Consider the following 14,413-nt stretch of genomic DNA (forward strand, 5'->3'; position numbering starts at 1 on the left):
TACTGATGCTACAGGGAGGGACGGTCGGATCGATACGACGCGTGGATTCAGTAGATTGAGACAATAACGTCGATATAAATGACCGGCGTAATTGCCACCTCGTGTGCCGCGTATATATCAATTTGCGACGAGGACCAAATCGATCTAGAAAATATTCTTTTAAAGAAATTATCTCCGATCGTTCGATTAGCTCGATGTACGTTTCGATTCGACGGAAATTAAAGATTTCTAATTAGCCGCAATAATCCCAGCATCAATTCTGCTGAGAAGATTTGTATTTCGCCGGTCGTTTCTGACGAGATGATTCGGAAAGTCTGACTTGCGTGGTCGGTTTCTGTTTATGAGCTACTGGGCTCAAATGAGACACACGCCCGAGTCCTAATCCGTTATTTAAGATTACCCACGTAAATAAAACAAAGACTATAAATTCATCACGTAAAATCTTGATTCATTTTCGAAAATGAAAGTAAATTGAATTACATTGATTAATATGCAATCTAAAGGTTGCGTGTTATAGGTCGTATCTGGACAGATTCGTGACCTTGGTTTGTACATCATTATTGAAGTATTACTAGCTGGATAGACCAATGGAATGGTAGCGAACCGAGTGAAGCAAAACTTGCGTATCGAAGCTGTACATCGAATGGACTTATGTTGGTACCTGGAATTGTGTTGGTTTAATTATACATTATATTATTATCATTACTATTATTATTATTACTATTGTTATTTTATTTTGTAAATGATTGAATCGACAGAATTTCGCAGATAATGCGCATTTTATTAGATGCTTGTAATGTATAAACCAAACAGGGGTTCGAGGAAAGATAACACATCGAATTAGGCCATTCTATTCTAATTTTTCGGTGACATTTACAAAACGCTCATCATTCAATGAAAGAAAACTAATGGCATGAAAAAAACTCTTTAACATTCGCGCGTGTGTCTAGTCTTGTCGAATTTCCGAGAAAGAATCCCTGCAAGCAGGTGTTTCAAAAATAATCATCGTCGCCAGAACACCATTAAATCAGAACCCCTTTCTACAGAAGCTTTGACATTTATCTAAAAGGGTCCACTTGAAAACAGCAGCGTGCTTCGGTGACTGGTTTTGAATTACTCTAATTGATTTTCAACCATCCTTCCTTGCGTAAAACACGAGATATATTTGCCTCCGGAGAAAATTGGCTTTATTAGAAAGCGGAATGAATTTGGCTTTAGAGGATATAATTGTCTTTTTACTAAGGGATAATTACCGCGAACCATGTCACTGGCATTAGCGAGACATGGATCTACAGAGGGATAACACTGAAGACCTTGAACTGGTTTACTTTTACTAGTATCAATTTTTGAACCTATCTAGTGAAAACTGGTCGTTGCCAAACATACTTGTGAAAACATTTTGAACGAATTTCGAATATCAACGGAAGAAATAGATCTTTTCCAAAAATTCTTTTGAGGTATTTTTGAGAATCTATTGAATTAGTATATCGTGGATTTATGTACTTCAGTATCTACTTTAAACTTTATTTTCTATTATTTTTTTAGTTTTGAATCGCCATCTTATTTCATTCTGTTTACAAGCAGATTTTAACAATCGTGATCGTTTGACTTACATATATACACTCAGTTTCACTTAGATTAGAGTTTCGTTTGTGGTTGCAGTTGTTTTCGAAATAACCGCTGATGCGTTTTCGACGTGTCGGAAATCTATTTGGGAAGTCTGTGTTTTATTGTCACTCCACTATACTCATTGTAGCAGCCAGGCAAATTATAATAATTGGACTTCATTTCATGATTCGGTGTGGGCGATATGTGATTAAAAACCAGAGCATTAAATTAAATTAGAAAGCGGTGTTGTCTCACATAATGGAAATCTGCCTCTGCACTTTCCGGTGAATAGGTGTTTGGACTGTATTCATCATACCAATGGAGCCGTTGATTTTAAAATCGATTAGAGAGATGCTATCATTTGTTATCAGAGTGTCAAATTTGAAATTCTAGTACGACTGAAACTGATCACCACTTTCCATTATACGCTATTCTCGCTGAAAAAAAAACAACTAAAAAGCCTCAGGCAAAGTTGCTAAACTCGTTGAAATTTTCTAAACTATTAAGATCATAATGTTTATTGAGCGCAACGTTCAAACATTTGTAAGTGCTGATAAATATCTACTAGAATGTGATATGTAAAGCCGAAGATTTTGAAAAGAAATGAAAGGATTTTATACGGGGTAATTGATGAGGACAGTCAGAAATGCTGGTGTCATCCTTATTCTGGACTGTAGCTGATAAACATGGGGTAAACATGATAAATAACCGTTTACTCAGGAAAGAAGGGTATACGAACCAATCCGGTGATTAAGCGCGAATACAGTAATCGCTGTCATGAGTCTATATTTGTGCTATGAATTTTGATTAACATCCCAGAGCTTTTAGATTTGTGTTTATTCGCACATCTCTATCTATCGCTCGAATTAACACGCGTTTTTTCACTGTAAAATCGTTGTAATTAATCAAATTGCTGCTATGCGCGTATGCAAACGCTGGCGGTTCCTCCTATCTCGTGGTGAACTGTGAACAAACACCAATGACCTCGAACTTTATTAAAAAACTACACTAATCTTTAAAGTTCAATGTGCTTTTTCCATACAGCGTGTCCCAGAGAAGATTCGTAAGTTAGAAAATTCAATAACTGAGTGCAATTTTTAGTAATTGTAATCAATTGACTGTTTTCATGTTTTAAAAGTAACTGAATGCCGCTCAGTCATGCGTCGGGCAAGTACACTGAAAATCAAATCCATAGTTAGTAAACATCGAAATGCTGGTGGGGATAAAAAAATCGTATATATATATATATATATATATATATATATATATATATATATATATATATATATATATATATATATATATATATATATATATATATATATATATATACGATTTTTCTATCCCCAGCTTAATAGCGTATAAGTATTAAGCTTTTCGTTTTAGAAATTTCAGTGTATCATTATGATGATCATTCATGTACATAATTATTGCCGTAGATTTTTTAAGCTCTCGTATACGCGGTGAAGGCTACGTACAGCAGCGATTAAAGATGACGTCGAAACGCGTATCAGATTACGAGAAGAGAACATGTTTGAGGGCGTTTTCCGATGACGAATTCGACAAAAATATCCAGAGCACGCGTATGGAATTACATGCTAATAACATCAGAATTCAATAACAGCGGTCCGATATCTTGAAAGACGGGCACACGCGCAGAAACGATTTCTCAATCTTTTTCAACATTTCTCATCCGAAAGAGAGATGTAATTATCTACGTATGTATACATATTGATTTGACGAACCGCGATGAACTCTGACTTCAAAGCAACATTCTTCAATTTATTCATTCAATAAATGTCGTATTTTATGTTAATCCTACTTGAAAGTTCGTTATCTACAAGTTTCGCTATTCTGCTGCGCGGTAATCAGTGGCGCATTCACATGAGCGACGAGATGTCGATTCGAAGCCGTTCCGAGCAACGCAACTGAAAAATTCCGCATTTATATGCAAGATGCAGAGTCTAAAATTTATAAGTTATATCTTCGTACGAGCCGCTACCTTAGACAGTCCACACTTTTAATCAGCCCGAAGGGGAAACTAGCATGAAAGTAATTTTCTTCTTATGGAAATCGTTTCTCCGAGACGACGAGCCTATTGCGCGCGGTAATTTTTGTATTTTGTCGTTAAATCGGTTTCCTGCCAACTGAATCTAGCGAGCATTGTATACGATTACAAAGGTTCTTGTCGAAATGTGGCTATTTTCAATCTAGCACTCGTTCTTTTTATTTCGCAGTTCTATTGATGTCAGTCATGATTTTCCATTCCGGGTCTTTAAATCACCTCTCACTGATGTAACTGGTAAAATATTGCTAATCTCTCGTTGCGTTCATGTACAAGCGCTTCCTTTTGTGTTTGACCATTTAACCCAATGCGCCCAGATTCACCTTGCTAAGTAGGTTGCAAAATGATCGCCTTGTAAGTGTTGATCAACATGACCGCCATGCGACCTGTCTTTGGAAACAACATTTATTGCTATCGTAGGTTTACGTAACGAGTTTCGTCAATCTTCAAAAGCGCTGAAAACTATAGAAAGCTGTAAAGAAAGTGTTGAATGTCACCGCAATCCCAGTAGAGTAATCTTAGTTCGCTACAGAATTAACCTTTAACTAACGAGATATCAAAACAGTCCCTCGGTGAGAGATGGAGCACATAAAAAGCCTGAACAACCTGTGAAAAATCTTTGGAGTCACGAAGAGATGGTTTCAAGCACGGACACCTCTGTATTTTAATATTCGGTTGCGATGAAGTCGACGCCGTATTTTGACTGCACACTCATCGACCACATCAATATATTTTGGATGTATTCAGAAAAAAATACGATGGAAGTTAATCAATCATTTTTACGTTCTTCAGAATGTAAATTCGTTTCTTATACGTGTACACATAATTAGCTGTCGTCGCAGTCCGAAACATTTCCGGAAAATTTTCTTAATTGGTGCCGTTTCATTGTAGACATAATTCCTTTAATGATGCAGCTGAGAATAAATTCTTCGGCACCCCTGTCCATTTATGAAAAACAGAACTATCAATAAACTACGTCAGCTTAATGACTTAAGGTCAACGAAGCCATTTGCATGCATTTCTAAGATCCCATCCCGCTATAAATGTCCGAAATTATTTGCCACCGAGGAGAAATTACCATTAGTAAACTCGATGAATAATGAATAAATGTTAGAAATTCTGCGGCAGTGGACGTTCCTGGAAAATGAACGGAATGATTAGTGGTCTACGTGGTCATCACAAATCTAATATTACCGTCCCACACTCAGACATACGTTAAACAACACGGAGCTCTTGTCAACATGTTTTGACTAATTCTTCGTACTTTTTTTCGACAGTCGGAAATCATTTACGAGTTTCATTCCGCTGTCAAAAATAGAGGGGAACGACCACACCTGTGACTAAGAATTAACCTATATATCGACTATCTCTTCTCTGGTTCTGTGGGTTGCATGCGAATGGTCATTGAGTCACCTAGACTAACAGAGAAGGACAATATTTTATGGGCAATCATTTCGACGTAACAATCTGCTTCCTTCCAAGCGGATTGATGCTTGTTGGCTAATGGAAGTGCCAGGGCGTTATTGGATGACCGCTCTCATGAAATGACTTTGTCGTATGGGAAGTACAGATTTATTTTTATCACGCCGGTACGAAATGATAACCGAATTAACATACCAAATATGTATATAGAAAGACAGTGTAAAAAAGCCAGACGGCGTTGTGTGTCGATGTGCATAGATTTGTATACGTGTATGTGACGTATAGGATATGTGAGGTAGATGCCGTGGTTTATCGCAATAAATCGTAGAACACCAAACTAGTCTTTGGCCAAGAGCTAAGCAAGTACTACATGTTTGGTTTAATGACGCTTGGTTGGCTAGAATATGTGGGAGTACAGATGACATTAAAGCTAGCTATCTATGGAGAGGTAATAGTGGTTTATAAAGTCTCAAAAAGTCGCATTACAACCACCGTATACCCGAATCAACAAAAAGGGACCTCGTCCTAACTCAGGGGTAGATCCAGGCTGCCTCACGTGCGCGCGAGGCACTCAAAAAATCTGAAACGCTTCTTTTGAAGCAGAAAATTCAAAACGACTTTGAAAACCTTTGAAATGCTTTGTGAGGCAAGATTTCCTGAATGAATTTCGAAATACACGATGAATTTTCGGGTTCGGGTTGAGGGTGTACCCTTGTCACCTTTTATAGCATCAACACGCTTGAAACTGGCGAAATAGAGTTGATTCCTTTTATTATGATTTTCTTAAGTGCCCCTTTTTCTCCAGTAAGGTAGTCATAATTGAACATGCATTTGCCTCTGAAACTAATGTAGATCTTAAGCTTCCCTCAATAGCCCAGATAAGGCCGATATTCGGTTGTCATCATCCTCTATCGTTTAGACAGATTGTGGTAAGACTGAATCCGGTTAACTACGGGATTCTGACCACTCGACCTTGAACGAATCACAAGTGGCCTCGTAAGGTAAAGTTTAATCCATTCACTTACACAATCGCGCTGAATTTATAACATACTGCACAGGCAGCACTGCCGCTAATACTAATACATTATTCAATTAGACTTTCTCCAGTTGCATCAGTATTATGTCGAACAATGGTATTTACATCCATTCGATTTGTCGAATACGTGCGCAATATAAACGCCAACGATGTAAACCTATTCATTTGGTCAGTAAGATTTCACGAGAACGACATGCTACAACGACCCGATGTGAAAAATCCATTTCCGGTATATGTCACAGTCATCCTCGACTTAGCTTCAATTTCAATTCAACATGATTTTGACTTTCATCTTTTGGTTTGGTTCGGTGAATTCATTGGAAAATTATCGAAATATCGGCTATAACATTTTATAAATGGTACAAGATGGCAAAATAAATAATACCAAATTACTATTATTTCTACAATTATAACAAATCGATTATACGTAGTTATTGCAAACGTTGTACAAATCGATGGAGCTTTGTTTGTATTCGATTTGACTGCGTTTAGATGTATTGGAATGTCGTGCTGGCTCTATTCAGAGCATGCGTTGACAACCGACTGGATAATCTATGGAATTTTTTAATAAAAGATTTTTTTAGAAGACTCTAAATCAGAACAGATATCGATTTCCGAAAAGTATTTCAAGCACACAGAAAGCGAAAGAGCCATGTTGCGACATCCGAGATAAGCAAACAAGTAGATGAGTCAACACTAATCCACTTCGCAGCAACTTTCCGAGACCTTAATTTGAAAATAATCGTATGTAATAAATGAGAGAACAGAGAATCGAAAGTTCGGTAAACGTGCCGCGATTTGCTGTCGATAAATCATCGCTTCTTTAAACGAGCTTCCGTATCGTATCGTCTGAAGTAATTCGGGGCACGTGTATTTTGGGATATTTACATAACTCTATCCCGTGGACCCGAACATCTTCGTGATCTCTTCCAGTATTTACACAGCACGTCTCAAAACATATCTATACTCAAGTCACCTCTTTCTGTCGAGCGCATTTGATAATAATTATATTTACAAGGCGCTATCGAATGCATAATCCCATCCTATCCTAAGACAAATTCGTTAAACGTATTTTCCATACCGTAATATCTAACAACTAAACGATGTGTCACTCACAATTGAATATATGATGAAATACAAAAATAGAACATTTTCTATAGCAATTCATCGCTTACCTTCATCCAGTCGAATATTTGTTGGTGACGTTTGGGGTTCGGGTTGTTTCGAACCCTGGTCACTTTCAACCTGGTGATAGTTCCCGTCAGGACGACGTTTGGTGGGCTGCTCCGAACGGCCTGGCCATGATGATAATTCAGCAAAAATACGATCTTTAATTGTTTTGTTATTCCAAACGATTCGCATTGTTTTACGTAACGCGGCCCGTCTCGCTTGTTACAGTTTGTGTATCGGACGCCACCGTGAAGCGATGAAATTGCGCGCGCTTAATTCGTGTCTCCGGTGCAGAGGGTTCCGGCGACAGTGAAAACGTTCGATGCTGGCGGCGAGGGAGAAGACAACTGATAGATATTCCACCGGATAACACAGATTAGATGTCATCTCTCGGCCCTGGCTGTGCATGCCTCCCGAAATTAATTACAAGACAATATATGAAAAGACGATATTTTACGAGACAAGACGTTAGTATCACCGCGCTGCATTAGAAACAGCTGTGGTCGGAGATGGATATTTATTGCTTAAATTGGTTCAGTCCTAAGTCAATTTACTTTCGAATGGCCTTAAAAAAGGTGCACACACCATAACCATTGGCGCGCTAACCATATATTTGCAACTGCCTCAACTCAAAAATGACACAACCCTGATAACTTTGCATCTTATACCCGCTAGCTCGCAAACTGTAATTAGACATGAAGAACAAACCCCCTGTTTCGCTCCCGGCAGGTGTGGTGGGTCTGTAGGGACACTCAATCGAAAAATCAAACGATTTTTACGAGCCAAATAAATAACGGGGACAATCCCTATTTTAAGATCAAAAAGAATGAAAAGGGCTAATAGGCCTAGGCGTTATAAACGGCGTTCAACCCCGATACCAGCTACTTTGGTATAATTATTTAGAATTAAGAAAGTAGTTCATTCGATAAAACTGGGGAAGGGACGGAAGCAATGGGTCTGAGAGGTAAGCATGAATCTGAGTATGGGGAAGAACGAATACAGTGGAGGTGAAAGCGCCTGTCGAATTCTGCACCAGAATTTGCCCAACTTGTATTATTCAGGATGCGTATAGAAATAGCCCGAGTTAAAGGGACCGCATTTCACTCTAGTTGCCGAGAAACCTAGGCCCCCGCATACTGGCCACACCCGCCACCCGTAGTTCTGAATCGTTGAAATCCCGACATCAAGCACTTTATCGTATCGTAATTCGCAACTGTAGAACTTCGTTTCAAAAGTAATTAAAAGGAATGGCTTTCGTTGGTACGGGAGAATAGACTCGTAGCGGAGAATCTCATTTTCATCCTAGGAAAAATACTTGGAATTCATGTCAAAAATACTTGGAATTCATTTGATAATTTAAGAACAGATCTGTTGAATAAATTTTATAAACAATATCCTAGCATGTCGAATGTAAATGATAAAGTCAAATTTGTAACTATAATGTCCTCTATAGAAATGGCCAAATATTTAGGGAAATACATCGAGAAAGGGTCTAACTCATGAAAAAAAAAACAATCTGAAATCTGAGTGTTACGTCGCAGTATCCATTAATTAAACTATCACTGATTCACTTACTGAAAACCTGTCTACATCGTGTATATATGTATATTAAACTGTTATTGTTTTTGTTATCTCTATCTTTAAAATGTTATATTTTATCCCCCTGTCTTTATTGTACTTAATCTTATAATGTTTAACTACGTTACGGAACAATAAAGAATTAATTGAAATTAATTAATTGAATTGAATTGTCAACAAGAGCGCCTGGCGATACTTAGCACTACTCATTCGGTGGAACCAGCATTAACATTAGTAACCATAGAGATACTAGCGTTAGTGGAGTCTAGGATTCTGACATTTCTCCATTTCTCGACAAATTTTAACTTATAACTCGCAAAAGTAAGTAAAGTAAATATTTCATCTGTACATTTGGCGATCGTTAAATCTTTAAGATTAACCTTATATTTGCCTGTGTCGACCGATATGTTTTGACGAATTTTACAAAAACTCCGAAGTAAAAGATCGACCTCTCACTCAACCGGTTCTCTTCTCTCCCCTCGGCCCAAAATATACCGTCCGACAGTCAGGCCAATTTCTGATATATATTTCAGAATGGATACGCAATATTTGAAGACACACGTCAGTGTATGTTTGGTGGACTGTTTGGCGGAAGTTGCCGAAAAAAGACCAGCTGACCCAATCGAATACATCGCGCAATGGCTTTATAAATTCAAAGCCAACTTAAAAAGGATGGAATTGGTAAATATTGAATATCGAATCAATCGAAACCTTTGCGTCTCTATCTGTGGCTGATATTTCTGTTTCTTGTTTCAGGCAGCTGAAGAGGAGGAGGAATTGAAACAACAACGAGAAAACTATCAAAAAGAAAAAGAAATGCTTGAAAATAGGAGACAAGAACAAATACAAATTAAGAAGGAGGAAGAAGAAAGACTTAGGGTGGGTTTAGATCATTATCAATGTCTCCATACCCATATCTCCACTTGAAATACCTCTCCCTCCTCTGGATACCTCTTTCTCACTGTGAATATCTCTACCGGAAATACCTCTATCTCTGGAAATACCTCTACCTCCAGTGGAAATACCTCTATCTCTGGAAATACCTCTACCTCCAGTGGAAATACCTCTATCTCTACTGTGAATACCTCTATCTCTAGTGGAAATACCTCTACCTTCAACCACTGGAAATTCCTCTATCTCTACTGTGAATACCTCTCCCTCCACTGGAAATACCTCTACCTCTACTGGAAATACCTCTATCTCTACTGGAAATACCTCTACCTCCACTAGAAATACCTCTACCTTCAGTGGAATAACCTCCATCTCTACTGTAAGTTCCTCAATCGCTACTTGGAATATCTCTCAATTGTTTGTATCTCGTTTTCAGGAATTAGAAGCTGAAAAAGCTGCAGCCGAAGCTCTCAGTAAAGAATCAACGATGCCCGGAGCACCGAATTTACCCCCCGTTCAGGAACGTGACGAACCTGCTCAGTCAGTCGATGAAACCGTGCCACAATCGTCGGACATTGATACAGCTGGTCCAGTAGAGGGCGCTACTGATATCCCTGTATCTGAGGAACAAACAGAACCCGTAGACACAGAAGATCCGCAGCAAGAGGTTTGTTCTTATTTCTACAGCGGGACCGCATCAGATAAAACAAACCAATAAATTGTGACCCTAGGCCCTATGAATATTCTTAGATTCTGTAGATCCGCAAATTTTACTCATCATCTCAGAAACTGCATATTTTTCTACTGGGTTGCTGCTTGTCCTTCATTTCTTGTGGACCCAGTTTTCCTAATTGTCCCTGTAGATCAGTCTGACCCCAAATTTTCTTGAACTACAAAAAATCATTCTTGTGAACGTCGTATTGATGTGAATCATTTCAGGAAGAAACACAAGAACCTGCAGACGGTGGAGACGAATAATTTAATGGTTTCTTACGATGATGAAAAGAAAAACACGAATGAAAAACTAAATTTATTGTATGTAAAATACATATTTATGCATAAAATTGTTTTTTAAAACACAAAATAATATCGATCATCCATCCATACATGAAAGTATTCAAAAATGAGATTTGAATATTAATACAAAGCTTTCCAAAAATGATATCACAAAAACTGTTTTGTTAAGTTTTTGACAATTCCTGTATTCATTCCTTCTAGTCTCTGATATTAGCTTATGATTAATTACACTGAAGTATTCTTCTTTCCACAGACGGATGAATGTATTGTATTTAATGGAAACTTTTTCCACGACATCAATCAAATTATATCAATCAAAACTTATGTATTATCCTGCTTTTAATATAATGACTATTCTTTAATTTATTGTCAATAAATGAAATGACTAGAAGACTATCAGATAAATCATTAGTTTTTCACTTTCATTTTAACTCAATGCGCCAACTGGTGCAGTGACAGATTTGCTTAAAACAATCTTTTATCGGCGTCCATAAAATCATAAATCGCCTGATAGTGACGCCCAATGAGTTTAGCCATGTTCACGCTATGAACGTTCTTTATTTAGTCCATTGTAATTCAGAACGAACTAAGCATTCACACTCATCTCACTCGACCTCTCCAGTCTGGTTTCGGTTTGTCCATCTTGATACCTCTTGCGCGCAGTTTAGCGAGACTGATTTCAGTAACCGCGCTGCAATCCGTCACTTCCAGAGTTTGTAGATTGGTACAGAGATCGCCGAGTTGCCTGAAAATAATCACGTTTTTGATTGGAACAATTCAACAGTTCCATTGATCATCAATAGAAAAAATATTTACCTTAAAGATGCATTAGTCACCCTCCAGCAACCCTTTATACTGAGGTGCCTTAATTGTAGTAGTCTGCCCAGCTGTGCAATTGATGCATCTGTTAAACCATATATTTTAGCGAGTGATAAATAAGATATACTGAAAGTAGAAATCATTAAATACATCAAGCCCAGAGATCATCAAAATCAATAACTTTGTACATGAGCACTTAAAGAATAGCGACTGATTATATTATATCAAATATGATGTATTATATCAAATGATATTGTAGCCTCATTCCTTATTTCATTAAGATTCTAAATCTTTTAGTCGAGTTGAGATATCAGAGGGATCTATTCATGAAATATGGACTAAATTAGATCACAAGTCACATTTGATGATACTGAATGAAATAAAACCAGTACAAATGACCAACTCGAGTATCAGGGATATTGGGGTTCGTCACAGTAAATGTATCGTGACAAGAAACACGTGCGCATGATCAGATTGGTTTTGATCACTTACGATGGACAGCAAATAGTAACAGTAATCACAGCATCATCTGTGACGGACCAACAGCCGGATAAATCAAGATGTTGCAATTCTACGAGGTTCGTAGCGATTTTACTCAAATGCGATGACGTGATCCAATGACAGTCTTTCAGAACGAGTTTCCTCATACGGTGACATCGTAATGATAACGTATGTATCGTTTTATAGCTGAGATTCGAGCAGAGGGTCAAGTCTAACGTGTGCAGTAGACAATTGAGTTCTAAAACCGGCACCAAAATGTCATCGGTCATCCAAAGACTGGAATTTTCGAGTATTAACAAACGTATGGATCGGTTGTCTTGAGTAATTCGACTAAATATCGTAGGGTTCATTTTCGCCGCATGATCGCGTAGGTCGAGTTTGCGTAATGTCCAGAAATACCCGTCGACCAGTTCCTTGAATTTGCGGCAAGCGCAACTGAGCCGAAATAAATCCGACCACCTGAGAAAAGGAAATACGTATCGGTACGTAACATCCTCCCAAGGAATATCCAAAAACGACATTCTAAACACAAGAAACAACACTGTGGGGTTGATACTGCGATGGTTAGCTTTCTAAATGCAGTTTATTTGGCTTTTATTTGTTTATTTTTGGAGTGAAGTCAATCTTAAGAATCAGCAGAACATGGCGTCACAAGCCCCGGGGCTTGTCACGCCATATCTGACATGGCGTCACAAGCCCCGAGTAAAATGCAGACTATATATAATTCACGCGGAACGAAGATAGATGTTCGCGTCGAACGGACCACGTTTTTGAGTCCGATACGACGTGTAAAACCTGAATGATATAATTTCAAGTACCGGTATGTCAATGTGTAATAAATTTCTATTTTTTCTTAACTTATTGTCTAAACGTATACACAGTACCGGTACTTATACGTTATTTTGAAGTATTCCGTTCAGTGCAACCACTTTGAAAGAAAATTATATCCCGTTTTTACTTAAGATTTTTATGTAAAATTCTTCGAATATGTTTTTTGCAGGTTTCCGTTATGGTGCGAGACGATCAGGAGATCATCAGCTACATTTACCAAAGCGATTTTGGTATATTTTTACATATGAACAAAATAAAAACAACGATTTATAAACTTTCTAAGACTTAATGATTGTTGTACTACTGATTGAAATTTAAGATAATCAGTCACAATTATTTATTTATTTCTACGGAAATCCGATCGGGTCCTCTCACGCCATGAAAATTGAAGCTATTCTGCAGACCATTTAGGGCTCGATACGCCATATTGGCTGCTGAACATTTGGGGCCTGACACGCCATGTAGAAGACAGCGTGATTTTAGGAGCTTTTTGAAACAATATTTGCCTTTTTTCTAAGTCTAAATGATTGACAAACCATGTATAATGATCAATCTTTGAATATTTATGAAAATTATTCATCAATTGAAGCTATTCTGCAGACCGTTCGGGGCCTGACACGCCATATTGGCTGCAGAACATCTGGGGCCTGACACGCGATGTAGGAGACAGCGTGATTTTAGGAGCTTTTTGAAACAATATTTGTCTTTTTTCTAAGTCTTAATGATTGACAAACCATGAATAATGATAAATCTTTGAATATTTATGATAATTAGTGACAATTATTCATCAATTGAAGCTATTCTGCAGACCGTTCGGGGCCTGGCACGCCATATTGGCTGCAGAACATTTGGGGCCTGACACGCCATGTAGAAGACAGCGTGATTTTAGGAGCTTTTTGAAACAATATTTGTCTTTTTTTCTAAGTCTAAATGATTGACAAACCATGTAGAATGATAAATCTTTGAACATTTAACACAATTAATGACAATTATTCATTTGTTTGTACGGAAAACCGTTCGGGTCCTCTCACGCCATGTCTCAATTGAAGCTATTCTGCAGACCATTTGGGGCCTGACACGCCATATTGGCTGCAGAACATTCGGGGCTTGACACGCCATAGAAGACAAATTGCGGTTTTTCTAGCAGTATTTGTTTTGTTTTCTAACACTTTGTGATTGGCAAATCATGAACAATATATAACTAATTGAAACTAAAGATATAATTAGTGACAATTAATTGCTTCCATAGAAAACCGATCGGGTCCTCTCACGCCATATTGGCTGCAGAACATTTGGGGCCTGACACGCCATGTAGAACACAACGTGATTTTAGGAGTTTTTTGTAACAGTATTTGCTTTTTTCTAAGACTAAATGATTGACAAACCATATAGTATGATTAATCTTTGAACATTTAAGAGAATTAGTGACAATTATTCATTTGTTTGTAGGAAAACCGATCGGGTCCTCTCACGCC

At 37.8% G+C, this 14,413-nt stretch overlaps 3 protein-coding genes across 3 annotated transcripts in view; 1 reads left to right on the forward strand and 2 right to left on the reverse strand.

The window, feature by feature from the left end:
- LOC141903320 (synaptotagmin-15-like) overlaps positions 1–7,508 on the reverse strand; it is a 74,843-nt gene extending 67,335 nt beyond the window's left edge. Inside the window, exon 1 of the mRNA XM_074791423.1 lies at positions 7,307–7,508. Within this exon, the coding sequence (XP_074647524.1) occupies positions 7,307–7,493 (187 nt within the window). The 5' untranslated portion in view covers positions 7,494–7,508. The remainder of the gene's footprint in view (positions 1–7,306) is intronic.
- A 1,615-nt stretch (positions 7,509–9,123) lies between these two features.
- Positions 9,124–10,924, forward strand: LOC141903793 (uncharacterized). Its single transcript, XM_074792108.1, has 5 exons — positions 9,124–9,200; positions 9,413–9,560; positions 9,636–9,758; positions 10,207–10,437; positions 10,710–10,924. Exons 2-5 carry the CDS (start codon positions 9,414–9,416, stop codon positions 10,746–10,748), a joined length of 540 nt encoding a protein of 179 aa, XP_074648209.1. The 5' UTR covers positions 9,124–9,200; position 9,413; the 3' UTR covers positions 10,749–10,924.
- A 163-nt stretch (positions 10,925–11,087) lies between these two features.
- On the reverse strand, positions 11,088–12,704 carry LOC141903792 (F-box/LRR-repeat protein 4-like). Its single transcript, XM_074792107.1, has 3 exons — positions 12,099–12,704; positions 11,604–11,732; positions 11,088–11,532 (listed from the first exon to the last, which is right to left on the reverse strand). The coding sequence occupies exons 1-3, from the start codon at positions 12,626–12,628 to the stop codon at positions 11,388–11,390; spliced, it is 804 nt and encodes a 267-aa protein (XP_074648208.1). The 5' UTR covers positions 12,629–12,704; the 3' UTR covers positions 11,088–11,387.
- Between the last annotated feature and the right edge of the window lie 1,709 nt (positions 12,705–14,413).

Source organism: Tubulanus polymorphus, chromosome 4 (assembly GCF_964204645.1).
Source record: "Tubulanus polymorphus chromosome 4, tnTubPoly1.2, whole genome shotgun sequence".
NCBI lineage: Eukaryota > Metazoa > Nemertea > Palaeonemertea > Tubulaniformes > Tubulanidae > Tubulanus > Tubulanus polymorphus.

Bases quoted from the DNA above. Each gene is read 5' to 3' on its own strand.
- LOC141903792 (XM_074792107.1), bottom strand. From the start codon at position 12,628: ATGTCGTTTTTGGATATTCCTTGGGAGGATGTTACGTACCGATACGTA. The intron at 11,733-12,098 runs GTAAGTGATCAA...TTCTACTTTCAG, and splicing joins GTTACTATTTGCTGTCCATC to TATATCTTATTTATCACTCG. The intron at 11,533-11,603 runs GTAAATATTTTT...GATTATTTTCAG, and splicing joins GTGACTAATGCATCTTTAAG to GCAACTCGGCGATCTCTGTA.
- LOC141903793 (XM_074792108.1), top strand. From the start codon at position 9,414: ATGGATACGCAATATTTGAAGACACACGTCAGTGTATGTTTGGTGGAC. The intron at 9,759-10,206 runs GTGGGTTTAGAT...TCTCGTTTTCAG, and splicing joins AGGAAGAAGAAAGACTTAGG to GAATTAGAAGCTGAAAAAGC. The intron at 10,438-10,709 runs GTTTGTTCTTAT...GAATCATTTCAG, and splicing joins CAGAAGATCCGCAGCAAGAG to GAAGAAACACAAGAACCTGC.